This window comes from Carcharhinus amblyrhynchos, chromosome 12 (assembly GCF_965287045.1).
Source record: "Carcharhinus amblyrhynchos chromosome 12, sCarAmb.v2.hapA, whole genome shotgun sequence".
Taxonomy (NCBI): Eukaryota; Metazoa; Chordata; class Chondrichthyes; order Carcharhiniformes; family Carcharhinidae; genus Carcharhinus; species Carcharhinus amblyrhynchos.
Genome location: NC_137335.1, coordinates 24,353,736 through 24,375,489, shown reverse-complemented (window position 1 = coordinate 24,375,489; position 21,754 = coordinate 24,353,736). Strand labels below are relative to the sequence as shown.

Here is a 21,754-nt window from a genome sequence, read left to right as displayed (position 1 = left end):
TTATTTATTAGTCACAAGCAGGTTTACATTAACACTGCAATGAAGTTACTGTGAAAATCCCCTAGTCGCCACACTCCAGTGCCTGTTCAGGTACACTGAGGGAGAATTTAGCTTGGGCAGTGTACCTAACAAGCACGTCTTTTCGACTGTGGGAGGAAACTGGAGCACCTGGAGAAAATCCACATAGGCACAGGGAGAACGTGCAAACTCCACACAGGCAGTGACCCAAGTTGAGAATTGAACCCAGATCACTGGTGCTGTGAGGCAGCAGTGCTAACCACTGCCACTGTGCTGGTTCACTGATAATATGGCTAATTGTGGATCAAGCATTAAACAGATTGTAAAAATTGAATATTGGTTTAAAATATAATTAACCAAGTTATTACAACAAATGTAGAATGTCCCACATATCATCTTGTTACTAATTTCCGGTCTGATTAGGTATTTCTCTACTTCAGTATTTCAAGATTGATTATAAATAGGTTCAATTCCCCCTCTGTTTCCCCTTTACAATTTGAAGTTTCTTTGTACAATCCAACGTATGACCATACAATACTGTTCTGAGCATCCTAAGATAATAAGCACGTTGGAATGTTGTAATGATGAAATCTCTTGTTACATGGATTGAGTATTTTAAATCTCAAACATTTATTTCTCCAGTCTCCTAAAAAGCAATGTGATGAGCAGATTGGTGGGGCAGGCTAATTATAAATCAAACCGATTTGATTTACTTTACAAACAATAAGGAAACAAACCAACTAGCGTTTGTGTTAAGTCTGCCTATTAATTTAATTTATTTTTATGTTATGAGGATTATGGGAATGAGTAAATAAGCCTCAATCACTGCTGACAAGACTGCCCAAAATTGGTTTGGCCTCAGAGAAGGTAACTTCATTCTGTGGCTCCAACTTTCCCACCAGCATTCAAATAAACTGCTTTAGATACTGCTTCACTGAGCTTTAACTCCTGAAGCTCTCCCATCTTTGTTACAGAATTGGTCACCAATCAAATCAGATACAGATTTCTATCTTTTCACTGTGGCACAGTGATTTGCAGTGCTGCTTCACAGCACAAGGGACCCAGGTTCAATTCCCGACTTGAGTGACTGTCTGTGTGGAGTCTGCACGTTCTCCCATGTCTGTGTGGGATTCTTCCAGGTGCTCTGGTTTCCTCCCACACTCCAAAGATGTGCAGGTTAGGTGGATTAGTCATGGTGAATTGCCCCTTAGTGTTAGGAGGATTAGTAAAATAAATGTGGAGTTATGGGGATAGGGCTTGGGTGGGATTGTTGTTGGTGTAGGCTTGATGGGCTGAATGGCACCCTCCTGCACTGTATTAGGAAATAGCCATACACTCAAGCATGGTAGAATTTTTAAACTCTTCTGCAAAAACTACACTGTTGGATGAATAGTCAGTTTTAAATACGAGATTGATAGATTTTTGTTAACCAAGGGTATTAAGAAATATGAGAAAGGCAGGTATATGGAGTTAGGTCACATGATTTCAAATGCCAAACATGCTCTAGGAGCTATATGGTCTGCTGCTCTTCTGATATGTCATTTCTATTCCATGATTCTGTAAACACCTGCACAATAAGAATGAACAATTACTGAAATGTTTTTAATGGACCTCTCTTGTATTGAGCAGTCTGAACAGATGAAATTTTTCAGCTTTCATCTGCATTCCAAATACATAACTGCTTTGTGAGCTGAATTTAACTTAAGATTGCTTAAATTGCATCACATTACCTTGGCTAAGTTATCAGAAGTGCAAAATGTGGCTAGCATTAATGTAATATTTATCTATAACGAGTCATTCTTTCACGAAGTGGATCTCTAGTAACAACCATCTTTGTCATTTAGACATCTGAATATAAATGGAGCACTTAAGATCAAAATATACTTTGGAAGTTAATGATTGTATTTCAGATAAGATTAGGGTATTTGATTTCTTAGGAAATGTAAAAGCTTTAAAACGCTTGAAATTAAAATAGAAAAGATTTTTTTATCTCAACCAGGATGTAGAGAATGAATGTATTGGAATAGGAGTGGACCATATAGCTCCTTGAGCATGTTTTGGCATTTAATGAGATGAAGTGACCCAACTGTATATACTTGCCCTTTTCCTATATCACTTAATACTTCTGGTTAACAAGAATCCATCAATCTCATATTTAAAACTGACAATTCATTTAACAAAGCATTTTTTGCAGAAGAGTTTAAAAATTCTGCCATGCTTGAGTGTATAGCTATTTCCTAATTTCACTCCTGGATGATTTTGCTCAAATTTATAAATAATGGCTCAAATCCTAGACTTGTGTATCAGTAGATATAGTTCCTCTCAACAACAGTGTTTATATGGAGCCTTTTAATGTAATAAAACTTTGCAGGAGCATTATAGAATACAATCGGACACTGAGCCAGGAAAGGAGAGATTAGATTAGCTGACTAAAAGCTTGATGAAGGGTAGATTTTAAGGAGCATATCTTAAAGGAACAAAGCGAATTAAAGAGGTGGAAAATTGTGGGGAGGGAATTCTAGCCAACTGAAAGCACAGACACTGATAGTGAAGCAATCCCTGATAACTCATAGGAAGTGGGAAGGCAAAGTGCCTGGGAACAAATCTGGTTTGGCAGCAACCCACAGTCTTACAGACAGGCTTTTAAAATGTTTTACTGTTTCTTGAACACCCTCCAGCGGTCTCTTTTAGGAATTGCTAGATTGGTTGCTCAAGATCTGCCAAGGCTAGGTGGTGCTTGCACAATGCAGGCTACTCTCAGTTGTACCTTAATTTTGTACGCAAGTACTAAAGCCAGCAGAAGGACATTGATTTTTTTTAAAAAATGCACACCATTACAGGTGACCATCCTGTACACCTCGTAGACGCCTGCTTCCAATGTGGTGACTAGTTTTCTTGAAGAACAGATCAGTCATTGATGGTCATTTTGTTGCTCGTCCCCATATTGTCCATTTTACACCCAAAAAATGACAAACAGATTTTGACTTGGGAGATCAAAAGTAGGGGTCATTATTACAGGAGCACCTCTAATAAATAGAGAATTCAGGAGAAAATTTTTTATCCAGAATCTGGTTATGCTGTGAAACCATCTGACGTATGAAGTAGTTGAGAAAATTTGACAGATTCATTTGAGGGATACTTGATAGCGAATAGAATAGAATCCCTACAGTGCAGAAGGAAGCCATTCAGCCCATCAAGTCTGCATCGACCACAATCCCACCCAGGCCCTATCTCCGTAATCCCACATATTTACCCTGCTAATCCCCTGATACTAGGGTCAATTTAGTATGGCCAATCAACTAACCTGCACATCTTTGGACTGTGAAAGGAAACCTATACAGACATGGGGAGAACATAAGAAATAGGAGCAGGAGTTGGCCATCTAGCCCTTCAAGCCGTGCAAACTCCACTCAGACAAATGAGGGATAAAATAATAGGTTATGCTGGTGGAGTTGGTTAGGAAGGATTGTGTGAAGCAAAGAAGAACACATTGACCTGGACGGCCTAATGTCCTATTTATGTGATGTATGTTTTGTGTAATTCTACATAAAGGGCTCATCAGATTTGTATTCTGGTAAGCTTAAAAATTGAAGACCGTTAAACTGAAATATACTTGCTCTGCATCTCTTGAAACTTGGTTTTGAGACAAAATAATATTCTGCCTCTAAACTGACAGAATACTATCCAGTCTATGAATCTTTGGCAAAATTCTTGCTATCTAAGTATTCCATGACTTGTCATATTTAGCTTTTGTTTAAAATGGTGTCCTTCCCCAATTCATTTCAAAGGAGACGCATTGGTTGGGAGAATTGCCCAATAGGCTTGCCATGCTGCTCAAAGACTTCTGTTTTACAAAAAACATTTAAATGAGCAGACAGTTATTTCTAACTGAAGTAAATATAAATCTCTCCATACAAAAACTACCTTCCAATTTGTCGTTAGAAAATTCATTATTCCCAAATGTAATTTTAATGTCGCCTTCTGGCATAACTGTGTGATATTTCTGTATTATTCTGCACAAGGATAAGAGAACCAAAGTGAGCCTAATAAATTCAGAAATGCCTGTTGATGTCACCAGATCTATGGTAATATCCATCAGTGTCAAGGAAACACCAATGATGCTGAGATCTCTACTTCAGCTGATGCAGGAGAATTCTTTCAAATCCCTTAAATATTGAATTATACCAATAATGGTTGGCACCAACAGAAGCTAAATTCTTTACAGGCCACTTTAGGTGCTAACAATTCGTTTGGTAATGTGGAATTCCTCTCATCTTGCAGGTCCTGACAAAATCCAGAATATGGCAGCTAAAGTAACGCCAGTGTCAGTCAGAAATGGGTACCTTTTGACCCCTTGAAGTTACTATCTCTACAGATAACTTAGCAGATCTGACAATTCCACAGCATTTTCTGTTTTGATTATCTCTAACATTCGTTTTATCTGGCTCATGCTGTGGCTGTTTCAGATTTATGAGCCTGGGCAAGTTGCTAATTAAAGTTGAGATGCTTCAGTATTGATTTTTTTTTTCTTATTCTGGGAGGACCAGACTTAAAACTGACGCAGAGATTTAAGTCATTTTCCCGTTTCACTTGATGGTCTGCTGTTCAAGTATAATTTGCATTGTAGAAACAGGACATAGGGCCCTGAACAACTTAGGCGATCCTGACAGTTACTGACTTGCTATTGTCTACTAGTTCCATTACACTGAACATAAGAACATAAGAAATAGGAGCAGGAGTAGGCCATCCAGCCCCTCGAGCCTGCCCCGCCATTCAATAAGATCATGGCTGATCTGAAGTAGCTCAGTTCCACTTTCCCGCCTTCTCCCCATAACCCTATCTACCTGCGTCTTAAATATATTTAGGGAGGTAGCCTCCACCACTTCAACGGGCAGAGAATTCCAGAGATTTACCACCCTTTGAGTGAAGAAGTTCCTCCTCAACTCTGATCTAAACTGCTCCCCCCCTTATCTTGAGGCTGTGCCCTCCAGTCCTGCTGTCCTTTCTGAGCGGGAAGAACCTTACTGCCTCTACCCTATCCATCCCTTTCATCATCTTATACGTCTCAATAAGATCCTCGTCCTTCTAAACTCCAACGAGTACAAGCCCAGTCTATTCAGCCTCTCTTCATAGTTCAACCCCCTCAACTCTGGTATCAGCCTAGTGAACCTCCTCTGCACTCCCTCCAAGGCCAAAATATCCTTGCGCAAGTGCGGCGACCAAAACTGCACACCGTACTCCAGCTGTGGCCTGAAATAGGCTTTGGATGTAGACTGAATACTTTTAAGTATAAATGTGTATTTTAAAGTTGATAGCTAAATGAATTGAAGAAACCCAGGTTATATGCCATTGTGTTTCTCAATCGGGTTCCAGTTTATGGTGACTGCATGATTGTTAAATGGAGCAATCTTCATGAACTTCCTAAATATGGTTGTCTAGATTCAACTCCAATTTGACAACAGATGTCGGTATTATAGCTTCTACAGAGCCATTCCACTTTGTCCGATTACTTCATTCTATTCCTCCTGTACGTGGAGGATTTGAATTAAGAAAGCTGCACTGAATGGTGTACGTTCTCCAATGTATGACAAAACCATCCAATCATATCCTCAAGGTTTATGGTTTTGATTTTGGGCAGTTTGTGTTTTAAACTCCAGCCAAAGCTATACAAGGCAGTGGTGCTGATCCTGGGCCTTGTACAACCAGGATCACCTAGCTACAGTATATTGACAACATTCAAAAGGGGCGGCACGGTGGCAAAGTGGTTAGCACTGCTGCCTGACAGCACCAGGGACTCGGGTTCGATTCCCAGCTTGTGTCACTGTCTGTGTGGAGTTTGCATGTTTTCCCTGTGTCTGCGTGGGTTTCCTCCAGGTGCTCTGGTTTCCTCCCACAGTCCAAAGCCATGTCGGTTAGGTGCATTGGCCATGCTAAATTCTCCCTTAGTGTACCGGAATGGGTGCTGGAGTGTGGCGACTAGAGGATTTTCATTGTAACTTCATTGCAATGTTAATGTAAATCTCCTTGTGACCAAAAAAAAACATTTTTGTGCATTTAGCATGTGGTTTTCTTTAAACCTTTCAAGCTGAGCTATAACTCTCATAGTATGTGAAGAATGCATATAATTTGAACAATGGGTTCAGGTAATCCATCTTCTCTGAAGATTATAGTGTTTAAGGTATAATTTCTACTGAAACCTAATATTTCCCAAACAGCTGAATTGCTTTTTGGCTTCTGTTTCAAGAAAATAACTTTTCCACTTGTACATTGCAAAAGACACTTTTTAATGAACTGTTGTAGATGAGCAGTTTTTAAAAAAAAAATTTCAGTTTCTCAGTGGGACTGCAATATAAGGATGCTGATGGGCTGCAAAAGTAAAGAAAGATGTCAGAAAAATGTACTTTTGAAGTGCCATCAGTAGCCAGGAATGTTTGAAAGATTACAAAACTTGTGGTCATTGGACAATGATATGTAATCAAGTAGAAGAGGGATGAGCTACAGTATTCAAGAGAGAGCATCAGAATGGAGAGAGAATTATTTCTAATATTTTGGAGATCAAGTTGGATGTAATGGAGGGGAAGACATATTTTCATTTTAAAATCTTCTACCGAGGATAAAAGTTCTGCTTTCAGGTCAATGATGGCTCTTCAAACTGTTCATTTTATTTATTCCATAGAGGTTGCCTTACCTGCTTCCAATGTTTTGTTCTTTCAGGTTTTTTCAGTATCTGAAGTATTTTGCTTTTGTAGCAGTTCACCTTTCAGTTCATCTGTTCTAAGTTTGGATTCAACAAACCAAGTGTTCTGTGGTCTGCGGACGCAGAACATTGCAAAAGATGTACACACAATGTCATATTCTTAAATCAGAGTGCTCAAGTAGTTTGTTGAGAATTAATTGAGTAGGTTCGTTCTCTTAAATATCCAGGTCAAGGATATTTACTTGATGGTTAAATTAGTATGGTTACTGTAGCAAGACCTGGGCTATATCCAGGCACGGGCTGACAAGTGGCAAATAATATTCATACCACATGTGCCAATGACCATCTTCAACAAGAGAGCATCTAACCATCACCCCTTGACATTCAATGACATTACCATTGCTGAGTACCCCATTATCCACATCCTGGGCTCATCATTGACTAGGAACTGAACTGGACTAAGCGTGTAAGTACTGTGGCAACCAGAGCAGGTCAAAGGCTGAATTAGTGTCACAAGTAGGCTTACATTAACACTACAATGAAGTTACTGTGAAAATCCCTTGGCCACCAAACTCTGGCGCCTGTTTGAGTACACTGAGGGAGAATTTAGCACCTAATAGCATGTCTTTTGGACAGTGGGAGGAATCCAGAGTGTCAGAGGAAACCTATGCAGATGGGGAGAATGTGCAGATCCTGCATAGACTGTGACCCAAGCTGGAAATTGAACCTGGGTGCCTGGCACTGTGAGGCAGCAGTGCTAACCACTGTGCTACCAGGAATCCTGTGGAGAGTAACTCACTTCTTGACTCCCCAAAGCCCATAAGGAACAAGTCAGGTGTGTAATGGAATACTCTCCACTTGCCTCGATGAGTGCAACTCCACCAATACTGGGTGCACCTACACCTCAGACTGTAGTGGTTCAGGAAGGCAGCTTATCACCTTCTGAAGGGCAAATTATGGGAAATTAATGTTGGTCCAGCCTGCGATGCCCACATTAATATGAACTAAAAATGATAACTGGGCTGTTTAGTTGAATGTTGATCTAGGAAGTGAAATGGAATCAAAATTATGCATTGCTAAATGTAAATTAACTACCATACTAAATTTACCCAACAGTGTGAGAAGATACTCAGATATCTCCTATCCACAAGAAATGTGACAAATTGAATTGAAACAATTGTTAGCCTCCTCCCGATCATTGGTGAAGCAATGGAGGAGTCATCAAAAGTATCTTCAAATCCCACCTGCTGGTTAATAAGCTCCATGCTTAATTTGAGTTTCACCAGGCCCACTTTTCTCCAAATCTTGTCCCAGTCTTGGTTCATATCAGGATTAGAGATTTGAATACTAGAATAAGAAATAAGGGTTGCTGCCCTTGACACCAAGACAGCATTCAGCCAAGTATGGTAGCAAGAAAACTAGCAGAATGGAGGGCAGTGAGGGTTAGAGGTGGTTAAATTGTACTTGATACAGAAAGTTGGCTGCGGTTGTTGGAAGCTTTCAACAGCATAACTGTTATGTTCCTAGTTGGTGTTATAACTGGACAGCAGGATCCCAGAATGGAAGCCTGGCTCAGAAAATTATAATAGTTATTTCTTGTTAGTTTCAATGTCACCAGACTACTAATTAGATTTTAATAAAACATTTAAAAATGGATTCTAATACAATACTCCTTCCTTTAATCTTGATTTTAATATTAATTTGATGACAAAATATATTTGAAACTATAATCACTTCAGCACACAGTCAATATTTGCAGATTTCACCTCAGAATCTCACCTTGGATAATTGTCATATTAGAGTTTCCGAACTCCACTCCAAAAATATGCTTTAAAATTTTCTTTTGTAGTAATGCTTTCACTTAGCGATCTATATTCAAAAAATCTAGTTTGTGTTTTCCCGCAGATCCAGTTGACCATGGTGGGATGGCACAGTGGTTAGTACTGCTGCCTTGCAGCTCCAGGAATCTGGGTTTGATTTCCGACTTGGATCACTGTCTGTGTGGAGTTTGCATGTTCTCCCCGTGTCTGTGTGGGTTTTCTCCTACAGTCCAGAGTTGTGCCTGTTAGGTTGATTGGCCATGCTAGATTGCCCATAGTGTCCCGCGATGTGTAGGTTAGAGAGATTAGTGGGGTAAATCGGTGGACTTGTGGGGATAGGGCCTGCGGTGGAATTGTTGTTTGTGCAGACTTGATGGGTCGAATTGCCTCCTTCCACGCTGTATGGTTTCTATGACCAGAGCTTCCATTCTACATTTAGTAGAGAGTCCATGCCTGGATTTTGGAGTCACTCTTTGTGACTTCCACTGCCTTAACGGGATTACATTGTTACACTGCTTTTGAGATCCCAGTCACTACTTTACAATTTGTTCACAAACAGTAATAAAAACATATCTCCTGGTAGAATTACTTTTCAAAAGCTTTTTGCTAGTATTTCTCAACAATTTCTCAACTCTTTGGCTAATTTTCTGAAACAGGAGTTTGTTTTTGATCTCTGATCATTGACTTTTCAGATGTTTTGAAATAATCTTGTTGCAACTCTCTCGGTGTCTGGATTTTCCACTATTTCCTTTCTGGTTTTCTCTGTGGAATGCAAGCACTGGCTGTTTGAACCACCGCTATTATGAGGTTCTAGCTTCAAGCAGACCTGAGAGGCCCATCCTCCCCCTCCAGCTGAGCTAGTTTCTTTTCGTTGCAGACTCCAGAACAAAAGCTGCTTGCTCCTCCCTCAGGTGGCTAGGCAATTATCAATAGTCTGCATTCTGAAGCTCTGAAGTACAAACTGGATACTGAAATTAAACCCCCACACAGACAAACATTGTTTACTCAGATGGAAACTAATCGCTGCTTCCGTGCAAGAACAAATATTAAATCTACCTAAAACTGTACCTTATTTTGAACGTTTACCTATATGACTATAAATTCCATAAAACCAATTCTGTTTTCTTAACAGTAACTGACTGACCAGTCTCAATAAATTTAATGTATTATAAGACCGTAAGACATAGGAGCAGAATTAGGCCACTCGGCCCATCGAGTCTGCTCCACCAATCAGTCATGGCTGGTATTTTTTTCATCCCCATTCTCCTGCCTTTTTCCCATAACCCCTGATCCCCATATCAATCAAGAACCTATCTCTGTCTTAAAGACACTCAGTGACACTTCACAGACTTCTGCGGCAAAGAGTTCCAATCTTTGTGCAGAGACACCAAGTGTTGAGTGGGATCACTATTGCTGAAAAAAAATAATTCTACCCACGGGCTATCCTCAAATGCAATTTGTCTCTCCGTTGGTCAGGATTTGTATATTTCACCATCCAATCATATGCAGTACTACGCTAATTGATTTGCCAAGGACAGTGCTATCATTTTAGGACATGATAACAAGCCTACATTTAACAAGCAACAAACCTTGAATAATAATTAGTGCGTCACAAATGACCTAACTGAAATGCAAACAAATCACAATCTGTAGAGGGAAACAGAAAATAAAGCAAATTTTTATGCCTTTCTGACAAAAATAATTCTTGAGATTTTCTGTGGACCAACTTTTAAAAAAAGATATTGGTACACCTTTAGAGTCAGTTGTATGATAGTTAATGATACTTGACTGATAACCAGCAATTGAGAATTCAGATTTCACTATGGTAAATTGAGTTGAATTTGATGAAAGTTTAATCAGGGTGGCATGCTGGTATAGTGGTTAGCACTGCTTCCTCACAGCATCGGGGACTCTGGTTCGATTCCAGCCTTAGTTGACTATCTGTGAATTTTGCATGTTCTCCCCATGTCTGTGTGTTTTCTCTGGGTGTCCAGTTTCCCCTCTCATGATTGCCCTGTGTGGAGTTTGAATGTTCTCCTGTGTCAGTGATTTCTGAGTGCTGCAGTTTCCTCCCATGTTCTAAAGATGTTCAGGTTAGGTGAATTGGCCATGGTAAATGTGAGGGGTTACATAGATAGGAAGGGGAGAGGACCCAGCTAAGATACTCTGTCAGAGAGTTCATGCAGACTGAAAGACTGAGTGGAGTTCTATGATTTGTGTGATAGCACTACACAAAACAAAATTGCTTTCAAAAAAACATTTAATTGCATTGACTCCTAATACATGTCTAATTGGCCCAAGTGATCTTAGTTGTACAAACAGTTGATTTTCTGGGCATTTCAGGCAGTATTCCCCACACCCTTTTTTTCTTTCATTTAGAGGATGTGGTTGTCACTAGCTCAGCCAGCATTTACCACCCATTCCTAGTTGCCCTTCAGAAGTTGATGATGAGCTGCTGCCTTGAGCTGCTGCCTTTAACTGCTGCAGTCCCTGAGGTGTAGGTATACACAGTAAAAAGTCTTGACAACACCAGGTTTAAGTCCAACAGATTTATTTGTACACTCACTAGCTTTCGGGTTAGTTCCTTCATCAGGTGAATGGAGAGTTCTCGCCTCAGACAGAGCATATAAAGCACAGACAGTTTACAGATTACTGATTACTGAGGCCAGAACTCTCCATTCACCTGACGAAGGGCCTAACCCGAAAGCTAGTGAGTTTACTATCAAATAAATCGGTTGGACTTAAACCTGGTGTTGTCAGACTTTTTACTGTGTTTACCCCAGTCCAACGCCGGCACATCCACATCGTGTAGGTATACCACAGTGATATTACGGAGGGAATTCCATGGTTTTAATCCAACTACACTGAAGAAACATTGACATCTTGCGGTTGTGAACAAATTCCCCTATGTTTTATGTTTTTAATGTTTTCAAGGATTGTTGTGCGAAACTATTTTTCTTTGTCTAATCTGGATCTTCTGCATCCTCTGCAGTTGAATTTATTTTCATTGCAGCAGCAAATGGTGCTGGTCACTGAGGCTCATCAAAGAAGCATCTGGTTTACGTCCCCAGCTTTGGAACATGAAGGGTCTGATACAATTGCAAACTCTTTTAATGTGGGGAGAATAAAACACACTCCTTTACAAAGAATTTACAGCATAGAAACAGCCATTTGGTCTCGTAGGTCTCTATCAGTGTTTTATGCTGTGCAAGTACCACTTCCAAAACCATTTCATCTCACACTTTTGGCATAGCCTTCTATTTGTTTCTCCCTCCTCGAGTGAGCCACTAATTTGTATATGTCTTCATAGAAGTTACAAAAAACATTCCTAGAATAATAGATAAGAAGGGGGCAAAAGACAGGAACATAAAATAATCATATGTGCTAAGAACTTTGGCTAAAGATACACAGTAGGTGGTTAGGGTCTAGAATGCACTGCCTAAGAGCGTGATGGAAACAGGTTTAATCAAGGCATTCAAAAATGAATTTGTAAAGGAACAATGTACAGGGTTACAGCAAGAAGGTAGGAGAATGGCACTAAGTGAAATACTCAGGTGAAGAGCTACTGAAGACCCAGTGGGTTGAATGGCCAAGTCCTGTGCTGTAACAACTCTGATTCTACTTCTCTCAAGATGACTGTGTTACAGACACTTCATACTCAATCTGAACCATTTGAATCAACAAACCAGTGTTTGTGCAGGTAGCTGATCTTAGCTGGGGCAATCTATTTAGTATGTGTCTCGGGTTTAGGTAAAATAAAGCATCAGCTTGAATTTATTACGACGTTCTTTGCAATTCCAGGATGCATCAGTCTGTTCCACAGCCAACACTGGACTTCTGAAATGCAGTCATTGGTGCAATGCATTGGTAACCAGCCTTCACACATCAATGCCCCAGCGTCAGCAATGCAACAATAAACAGACAACTTGTTTCCGTGATGCTGGATGATGAATTTATAGTGTGATACTCTGTTGCCATTGAATTCTGCTTTTAACACCTGGCACAAAATATTAGCAGACACTGTTTAAAGAACATTATTCTATGCAGTATGTATTTCTTGTGCTGCTTCAAAACCTGAATCAAATCATTGCTTGATCACAAGCAGCAAGAAAAAAGCTAGCTCTTACATTTACATGCGAGCCTTATAATTAAATATGTTCTCCAGCTTGTGATGCTAAGTAATGGAGCAACTCCTGAAAAGAATCCTCAGTAAGCCAACCCTTGTCATTCCTATTTGGTGCAAACAAAGTAATGGCCCCATGTAACTATCTTCCAGGAAGGGATATGAAATTTCAGTCACTTGCTGTTCATTCTTCTCATCTCTCCAGTGCAGTACTGGGCGGGTGTTGCATTATTGGTGTTATCTGCTGGATGAGATGCCAAACCAAGGCTCTGCTTGCTTTCCCTTCTGGTCACATAAGATCCCATGATGTTATCTGCCAGTTAGCAGGGAAGCCTTCCCCTGACTAAAATTCATCACTTACCCAAGCAGTTGACTATTTAATCTCCCCAGCCCTTTATAGTTTTGCAAAATGTATTTTAATAAAAGTTCATGTATTTGACTTTCGATTACCTCTTGTGGTTTTCAGAATAGGCCTGCTTTATTGTTTTCATGTTTCTCAGTGATACCCATTTGCGCTGATATTGTCTCGAAGTAAAATAATCTCTGGCTGTTGTTTGTGCCTCACTTATTGACAAGACTTTGGTTCATATTTCTTGGATGTTTGCCAGTGTTACCCAGCTCTCAACAGTGCACTGTACTAAACATGTCCCTCAGAACCCAACATGAAACTTAAAATACTGGTAAATGATCTTGTGGGGTATTATAGTGTTACCTTATGTGCCACATTGTGGAAGTTGAGAATCTAGCTCCTTGTTAATGGATGTAGACAGATTAAACCTGGTTAGTTGCAATTTCTAGAAACAAAACAAAGTATTTCAGTTGGCTTGGTGCAGGATTAAATTTTCATGGATTAAATCTATTCTTGTGGCAAAGGTGTTTGCAACACTTAGACAAGTTCTTGTTGCTGTCAGTTGTGGCTCGGTTACCAATGTAAATAAAAATAGACCACTCTTCTCACAACTCAAACGGGTGAACATAGAACATTACAGCGCAGAACAGGCTCTTCGGCCCACGATGTTGCGCCGACCAGTTAAAAAACAATGACCCTCTAACCTAAACCAATCCCTTTTCATCCATAAACCTATCCACGGATCTCTTAAACGCCCCCAAACTAGGCGCATTTACAACTGCAGCAGGCAGGGCATTCCAATCCCTCACCACCCTCTGGGTAAAGAACCTACCCCTGACATCCATCCTATAACTACCCCCCCTTAATTTAAAGCCATGCCCCCTCGTGCTAGCTTTCTCCATCCGAGGAAAAAGGCTATCACTATCCACCCTATCTAAACCTCTAATCATCTTATGTTTCAATAAGATCCCCTCTTAGCTGCCTTCTTTCTAGCGAAAACAACCCCAAATCCCTCAGTCTCTCCTCATAGGACCTCCCCTCCATACCAGACAACATCCTGGTAAACCTCCTCTGCACCCTCTCCAAAGCCTCCACATCCTTCCTATAATGTGGGGACCAGAACTGCACACAATACTCCAAGTGCGGCCGCACCAGAGTTGTGTACAGTTGCAACATGATGCTGCGACTCCTAAATTCAATCCCCCTACCAATAAACGCCAAGACACCATATACCTTCTTAACAACCATATCTACTTGATTCCCAACTTTCAGGGATCTATGTACACATACACCTAGATCCCTCTGTTCATCCACACTATTCAGAGTCCTCCCGTTAGCCCTATACTCGACACATCTGTTATTCCTAGCAAAGTGAATTACCTCACATTTCTCTGCATTAAACTCCATCCGCCACCTCTCAGCCCAGCTCTGCAACCTGTCTAAGTCTCCCTGCGAACTATGACGCCCTTCCTCACAATCTACCACACCTCCGACTTTGGTGTCATCAGCAAATTTACTAATCCACCCAACTATACCCTCATCCAGATCATTAATAAAAATTACAAACAGCAGTGGCCCCAAAACAGATCCCTGAGGCACACCACTCGTAACTGAACTCCATGACGAATAGTTACCATCAACCACCACCCTCTGTCTCCTATCTGCTAGCCAATTCCTGATCCAATTTCCTAGATTACCCTCAATCCCATACATCTGCATTTTCTGCAGAAGCCTTCCATGGTGAACCTTATCAAATGCCTTACTAAAATCCATATACACCACGTCAACTGCCTTACCCCCATCCACCTCTTTGGTCACTTTCTCAAAAAACTCAATAAGGTTAGTAAGGCATGACCTACCCGCTACAAAACCATGCTGACTATCTCCAGTCAATTCATTACTCTCCAAATAACTATAAATCCTATCCCTAATAATTTTTTCTAAAACCTTGCCCACAACAGAAGTAAGACTCACCGGTCTATAATTCCCAGGGAAGTCTCTGTTCCCCTTCTTAAACAATGGGACAACATTCGCTATCCTTCAATCTTCCGGTGCTATACCTGAGACCAACGACAACCTGAAGATCAGAGCCAGAGGCTCTGCAATCACCTCTCTTGCCTCCCAGAGAATCCTAGGGTAAATCCCGTCCGGACCAGGGGACTTACCTATTTTCAAACACTCAAGAATATCCAGCACATCCCCCTTATCAACTGCAATACTGTCTACTTTACACCCCTGCAACCCAGTGTTCTCCTCAGCTACGTTCATGTCCCCCTGCGTGAACACCGAAGAGAAATATTGGTTCAGTGCCTCTCCAATCTCCTCCGGCTCCACACACAACTTCCCTCTGCTGTCTGTAACTGGCCCTAATCTTGCCCTAACCAACCTTCTGTTCTTAACATACCTATAGAACGCCTTAGGATTCTCCTTAATCCTATCAGCCAAAGTCTTCTCATGTCCTCTTTTAGCCCTTCTTAACTCACTCTTCAACTCCCTCCTAGCCAATCTAAAGCTTTCTAGTGCACTACCTGAGCCCTCAAGTCTCATCCGAACACAAGCCTCCTTTTTCTTTTTAACCAATGAATCAACTTTTTTAGTGCACCACGGTTCCCTAGCTCTACCAATTCCTCCTTGCCTGACAGGGACATACCTATCAAGGACTCGCAGTAGCTGCTCCTTGAAAAAACTCCACATTTCAGACATTCCCAGTCCCTGTAGTCTCCTAGTCCAACCTATGCTTCCTAATTCTCTCCTAATAGCCTCATAATTACCCTTCCCCCAGCTAAAACTACTGACTCGAGGTTCATGCCTATCCCTTTCCATCACTAAGGTGAACATAACCGAATTGTGGTCACTATCACCAAAATGCACACCAACGTCCAAGTCTAGCACCTGGTCTGGCTCATTTCCCAGCACCAAATCCAATATAGCCTCACCTCTAGTTGGCCTATCTACATACTGAGTCAAAAAACCTTCCTGCACGCTTTGTACAAAAACTGACCCCTCTAACGAGCTAGAGCTATAGCAATTCCAATCAATATTAGTAAAGTTAAAGTCCCCCATAACAATTACCCTATTACTTTCACTCCTAACCAGGATTGTCTCTGCAATCCTTTCCTCAACCTCTCTAGAACTTTTAGGAGGTCTATAAAAGACTCCCAACAGGGTGACCTCTTCTCTCCTATTTCTAATCTCCGCCCATGCTACCTCAACAGACAAGTCCTCATCAAACTTCCTCTCTGACACTGTGATACAGTCCTTGACTAATAATGCTACCCCTCCCCCCCTTCTACCTCCTTCTCTACTCCGACTAAAGCATTTGAACCCCGGAACCTGCAACAACCATTCCTGACCCTGCTCTATCCATGTCTCTGAAATGGCCACAACATCAAAGTCCCAGGTACTGATCCACGCTGCAAGTTCATCCACTTTATTGCGAATACTCCTCACATTAAAGTATATGCATTTCAAACCCTGCTCCACCCCACCCCCACGATGCCGTGCATTGCAGTCCCCATCTATGCCCCCCTCACTTTCACCCCCTCTACTCAGGATCCCACCCCCCCTCTGAATCAGTTTAAACCTCCCTGCATAGCCTTTGCAAATTTACCCCCCCAGGATACTGGTTCCCCTCTGATTCAGGTGTAGACCATCACTCTTATAGAGGTCCCACCTTCCCCAGAATGAGCCCCAGTTGCTCAAGTACCTGAACCCCTCCCTCTTGCACCATCCCCTCAGCCACGAGTTCAAACTTTCCCTCTCTCTATTCCGCTCTAAACTATCCCGTGGCACAGGCAAGAGTCCGGAGATAACCACTCTTTCTGACTTGGCCTTTAGTTTCCACCCCAACTCCATAAATTTCTGCTTAATATCCCCTTCCCTTAACCTCCCTATGTCATGCGTCCCCACATGAACTATAACTTGGGGTTGATCTCCCTCTCCCCTAAGAGTCCTGAATACCCTTTCCGATACATCCCGGACCCCAGCCCCTGGGAGGCAACACACCAGCCCTGAGTCCCTACCATTACTTCCGACTCTCCTATCCGTCCCCCTAACTGTGGAGTCCCCAATCACTCGGCCCAGTCTTTTACATCCCCTAACCACCTGAGCTTTCACAATAGGCTCACCCCCAGAGACCTGCTCCCTTTGGCTATCTCCAGTTGATTCCTCCTCAACTGTAGCCTCCAGGACCGAAAACCTATTTTGGAGGGGAACAGCCCCAGGGGATTGTCCCCCCAATTGCTTCTTTTCCCTCTTCCTGGCATTTACCTAAGACTCATGAAGGAAGTGTTATGCTGAACAGGAAATGTTGTGATATTAAGAACTTGAGTTTTCCCAATGGAGCCCCATACCTAGTCTCTAGACTTAATGGGGAAATGTTTAAGACACAAAGCTTCAGTGGAATCCCAGGTTTCCTCCTCCTGCACGCATTGTTAAATGCTGCGCTGAGGCCTGGGAGGAGGGCCCTAGAGAAAATGTAGGCATATTCAATAGCACACTTCAATGTTGTAGTAGTAATGCCTCTTCTGACACCAACATGAATCCCAATAGGGTACTGCACCTGATATTTATGCATTTAAATTCACAAAGTATCTTTTAATAATTCCTGTCTATCTCTCCAGAACAAGTAGGCAGTCTGAGCAGGTCATTACCCAAAACCCTGCTGCTGTTCTATTGTGGCCCCATGGTTCTCCTGAAATATGCCTAACACATCAATGAAGAACTACAAGGAATAATTTCTCACATCCATATTAGGGATGCTATTCTGAATGTTGATCACCCTTGAAGAAAATGTTGTATCTTGTGCACATCCAACCTAATTTTCTGTTTTCCCAATTGAAATTATTATGCACTAGTTCATGCATCACCCCAAATAATCTTATCCTCATGTATCTTGTTAATGTCTTATTGGAACAGAATCCAACTTCGTAAACCGGTTTCTTCAGCCGATCCAAAATGCCCAGGATTATTATTCTTCCTTTGAGTAAATGGATTTTGAGAAGTGCCACTCTATTTGGTAACTCACCGAAGCCTTGTATAAACTTCTTCTTACGGACCTACTTTTGTACTAAGCAGTTTATGCAGTAGAGCTCAGGATATCGTTCTGATAATCCATTCATCTTGGCCACAGCACCTAAACCTTTTAAGGAGAAATCAGTGACCATCTCCAAGTTTCTCCTTAATTGTCACTTTTAATCTATACCCATGCGTATTATAAATGTAAATTCTGTGGATCTGTGCATAATTGTACATTAGTTTAGCCTGAACATGTGCCTATTTTACATCCACTTCTCCTGAAAGATACTGATCCTTTTTTTGCAGTGCATGAATTCAGTGACCATACTATGTTCCTTACTGTAATTTGTTGATGGGATGGCCCAACACCAATCCTGAATGTTGATCACTCTTGAAGAAAATGTTGTGTCATGTGCATATCCAACTTAATTTTCTGTTTTCCCAATTGAAATGACTATGCACTAGTTCATGCATCACCCCAAATAATCTTATCCACGTGTATGTTATTAATACCTTAATCGAACAGAATCCAATTTCGATGGTCCCCACTATTTTCAAATGACTATTTTCAGATTAGGCAGCATTTTCCTGTGTAGGAACCTCTCTTGAGATAGATTAATGTTGGGCAGGAAAACTTCATTGCTTTGTCTCCTGATTGATTTGGAAGGTTTTGATTTCTGTTGGCCAATAATAGTGTTTAATTTCTTAGTTCTAAAAGAAAATTTAAAGATAGTGATGTTAGTACCTCTGAATCAGTATGTTTTAAAAAAATTGGCTCATTACTGTCGTCTTCAAAGACCTGTACTTTTACAGTGAGATTAAAGAACCCGTAGGAAGTAATGTAGACTGAATCAATTAATAAGGAGTTCTGTTACTTATCCTGACATTGGGGTCTAGAGTTCTGGTTATAAAGTTTCTTCACTACATATGCATGTGTGTCTGTGTTCATATTTCTTGGCAACTGCTTTTTTTTGGATTACCTTTTTTTAGTTTCTGCTGCCATTTGAACCTTATTGAAGTCTTCTCAAAAGGTGCTTAGTTTTTGTACTGGTCTTTTCAAGGGAGACAGAAGGAAAGCAAAAGCCTTTAGTAGTGCGAAATATTTCTTGGATTGGTATTGTTTAGTCCTCTATGCTGATAGATCAATTCAATTGCATGTTGATAGAATGTAAAATTATTCCAATATCAGGAAGGATTTGAGATGATGGCTGTGGCGGTGATTATTGAGGATGCCGTCAGTGTCTGAAAGGAGCAATGTTATGGACACTATGGATTAAAGTTTGCTATTTTTTTCTAGCTTTTTTCCTTGCTGTTCATTTGGATTAATCATGTTGTGCTATACTGATGCTTGGCACCTGTCTTGAGGCATTGAACCATACTGGTTATACTTTTTTACACATTTCCAATTTTTTCGTGGAATTTAACTGAAGCAGCTATTTTGTGCTCATTTTAAAAAAAGAAAGGAATTTCTACTTTGAATGTTGGAAAATTTTTCTGCCTTTTAGTATATAATGCAGCATCTTCTCAGTAATGCTTCTTTGTTTACATTTCAGAAAAGGTAAACGTGCCAAAGCAGCTGACACCGAAAGAGAAGACCATTGAAAATGTGGCTATGTTCAGTGATAAGCAAGGAAAGAAGCTACGTTCCAATATGCGAACAACAGAAAGAGACCATAAGAAAACCGTGCAATGCGCATTTATGTTGGATCCTATCACTGGGCCTTCTGCAAAGAATTCAATTCCTAACAAGCCTTACCTCTGCCTTAGCTGTAGTAACCCCAGTCCTCCAGTCTCTGTGCCAGTGAGCAGACCCACACGACAAACTTCCAGAACTGATTGCCCAGCTGACCGCTTGAAATTCTTTGAAACTTTGCGATTGCTTCTTAAGCTTACCTCAGTTTCTAAACGAAAGGAGAAGGAACAGAGGGGGCAGGAAAATACCTCGTATGAATTGAACAGATCAAATGAACTTATCTGGCTGGAGTTGCAGGCCTGGCATGCAAGTCGTAGCATAAATGACCAAGATGTTTACCTATATACTGCGCGCCAAGCTGTCCCTGATATTATTAATGATATTTTGAACTTTAAGGTAAATTATGGAAATCATTGTGCTTGCAAAGGAGATGGTCATGTTGATGCTGCTGGAGAAGATGAGATTTTTGAACAGAAGACCGAATGTGTTAGGACTACAGGAATGCATGTCTTCGGTCATAGTGATTATCAGGAACACCTCCAGTGTCAGAGGGTAGCGTTTGAACAGGTTAAAAGTATTATGGAGCTGCTAGAGTCTGTGGAAGCACTTTATCCATCGTTGCAGGCCCTCCAGAAGGACTATGAGAGGTATGCTGCAAAGGACTTTCAAAGCAGAGTGCAGGCACTCTGCTTATGGCTAAATATAACTAAAGACCTGAACCAGAAATTGAATTTGATGAGAACGGTCTTGGGCATTGAGAAATTGCCAAACATTGGCTGGCCAGTGTTTGAAATCCCATCTCCTCGTCCTTCTGGAGCGAGTGAGCCAAATGAGGAAGAGGACAATGAGAACTGCTCGCGGACTTGCTCGTTGGAAAATGAAGAGGAGCATTGTCATGGAGATGAAGTCACTGGGTTAGAAAACAGAGAACACAGTGCACATAGGCACAAAGGAGGAGTACATGTTCACTTTCAGCCTTTGGATGCTTTCCCAAAGAAGTTTGAGAGATCTGTGTCTGAAGATGAGACATGCTTCATGGGAATTCAGTCTGCTGAATGCCCATTTGACACTAGTTTCAACAGATATTGTCAAACATCTATTTATAGGCCTTTTGTTGATAAAGCACTGAAACAAATGGGACTACGGAAGCTCATAATGAGACTTCACAAGTTAATGGATGGGTCCCTACAAAGGACACGTATAGCACTGGAGAAAGATGTTAGTACACTGGAGGTAAGGGCTCTGATCTACATTAGTAAAAATGCTGCAGTTCTGAAGGGTATAGAACATTTGTTTTATGACATTGGCTATTTTTTAAATTTATGTTTGCCTTTCATGTTAATCTGTCCATAAACTATCTTTTCATTAATATTAAATGTAATAAGACTACAACCTCTCTGGGTGCAGGACGTTGTGGATGATACCTGTTATTAAAGTAAAAACAGAATATGTTGGAAATTTTAGCACGTCAGACAGCAGCTATGGAGAGCAAATGCAGAATTAACATTACAGATCAATGTCTTTAATCCAAACTAGAAAGCATTAGAAATTTATCAGTTTTGAGCAAGTGCTGAACCGGAAGAGTAATGGAAAGGGTGAGGAAAGAAGAAAGGTATGGCCTGTGAAAAGGCAGGAATGATAAAATGACAAACAAGATGACGGTATATGGCAAAAGGCTGATAATAGAACAAGTTGTGTTTAGCAGTCAAATTCAGGGAGGAAAACTAAAACAACTTGCATAAATGTAGTACCTTTAATGCATTAAAACATCTTAAAGTGTTTTATAGGAGTGCTATCTCACACAGTTTGATACTGAGCCACCCAAAGAATTTACCAGGACAGATGCTGAGGCAAATTTTAAGAAGTCTCTTAAAAGATAAGGACAAGATGGAGAATTTGTGATAGAATTTCAAACTTTACAGCCCAGGTAGTTAAAGAGTGGCTGCTGATGACAGAGCAGCAAAAATTAGGAATGCACAAGCAGCCAGAATTGGAAGAACACGGGTTTCAAAGGAATTTGGGCTAGAAGATGTTACAG

At 40.9% G+C, this 21,754-nt stretch overlaps 1 protein-coding gene across 2 annotated transcripts in view; it reads left to right on the top strand.

The window, feature by feature from the left end:
- The window catches only part of map3k4 (mitogen-activated protein kinase kinase kinase 4), a 188,034-nt gene that overhangs the window by 54,964 nt on the left and 111,316 nt on the right, over positions 1 to 21,754 (top strand). The window contains exon 3 of one of the 2 annotated variants that reach the window (XM_080200228.1): positions 19,577 to 20,949. The exons of the other annotated variant lie outside the window; for it this stretch is intronic. Within the exon in view, the coding sequence (XP_080056354.1) occupies positions 19,577 to 20,949 (1,373 nt within the window). The remainder of the gene's footprint in view (positions 1 to 19,576; positions 20,950 to 21,754) is intronic. 2 annotated transcript variants of the gene reach the window in all.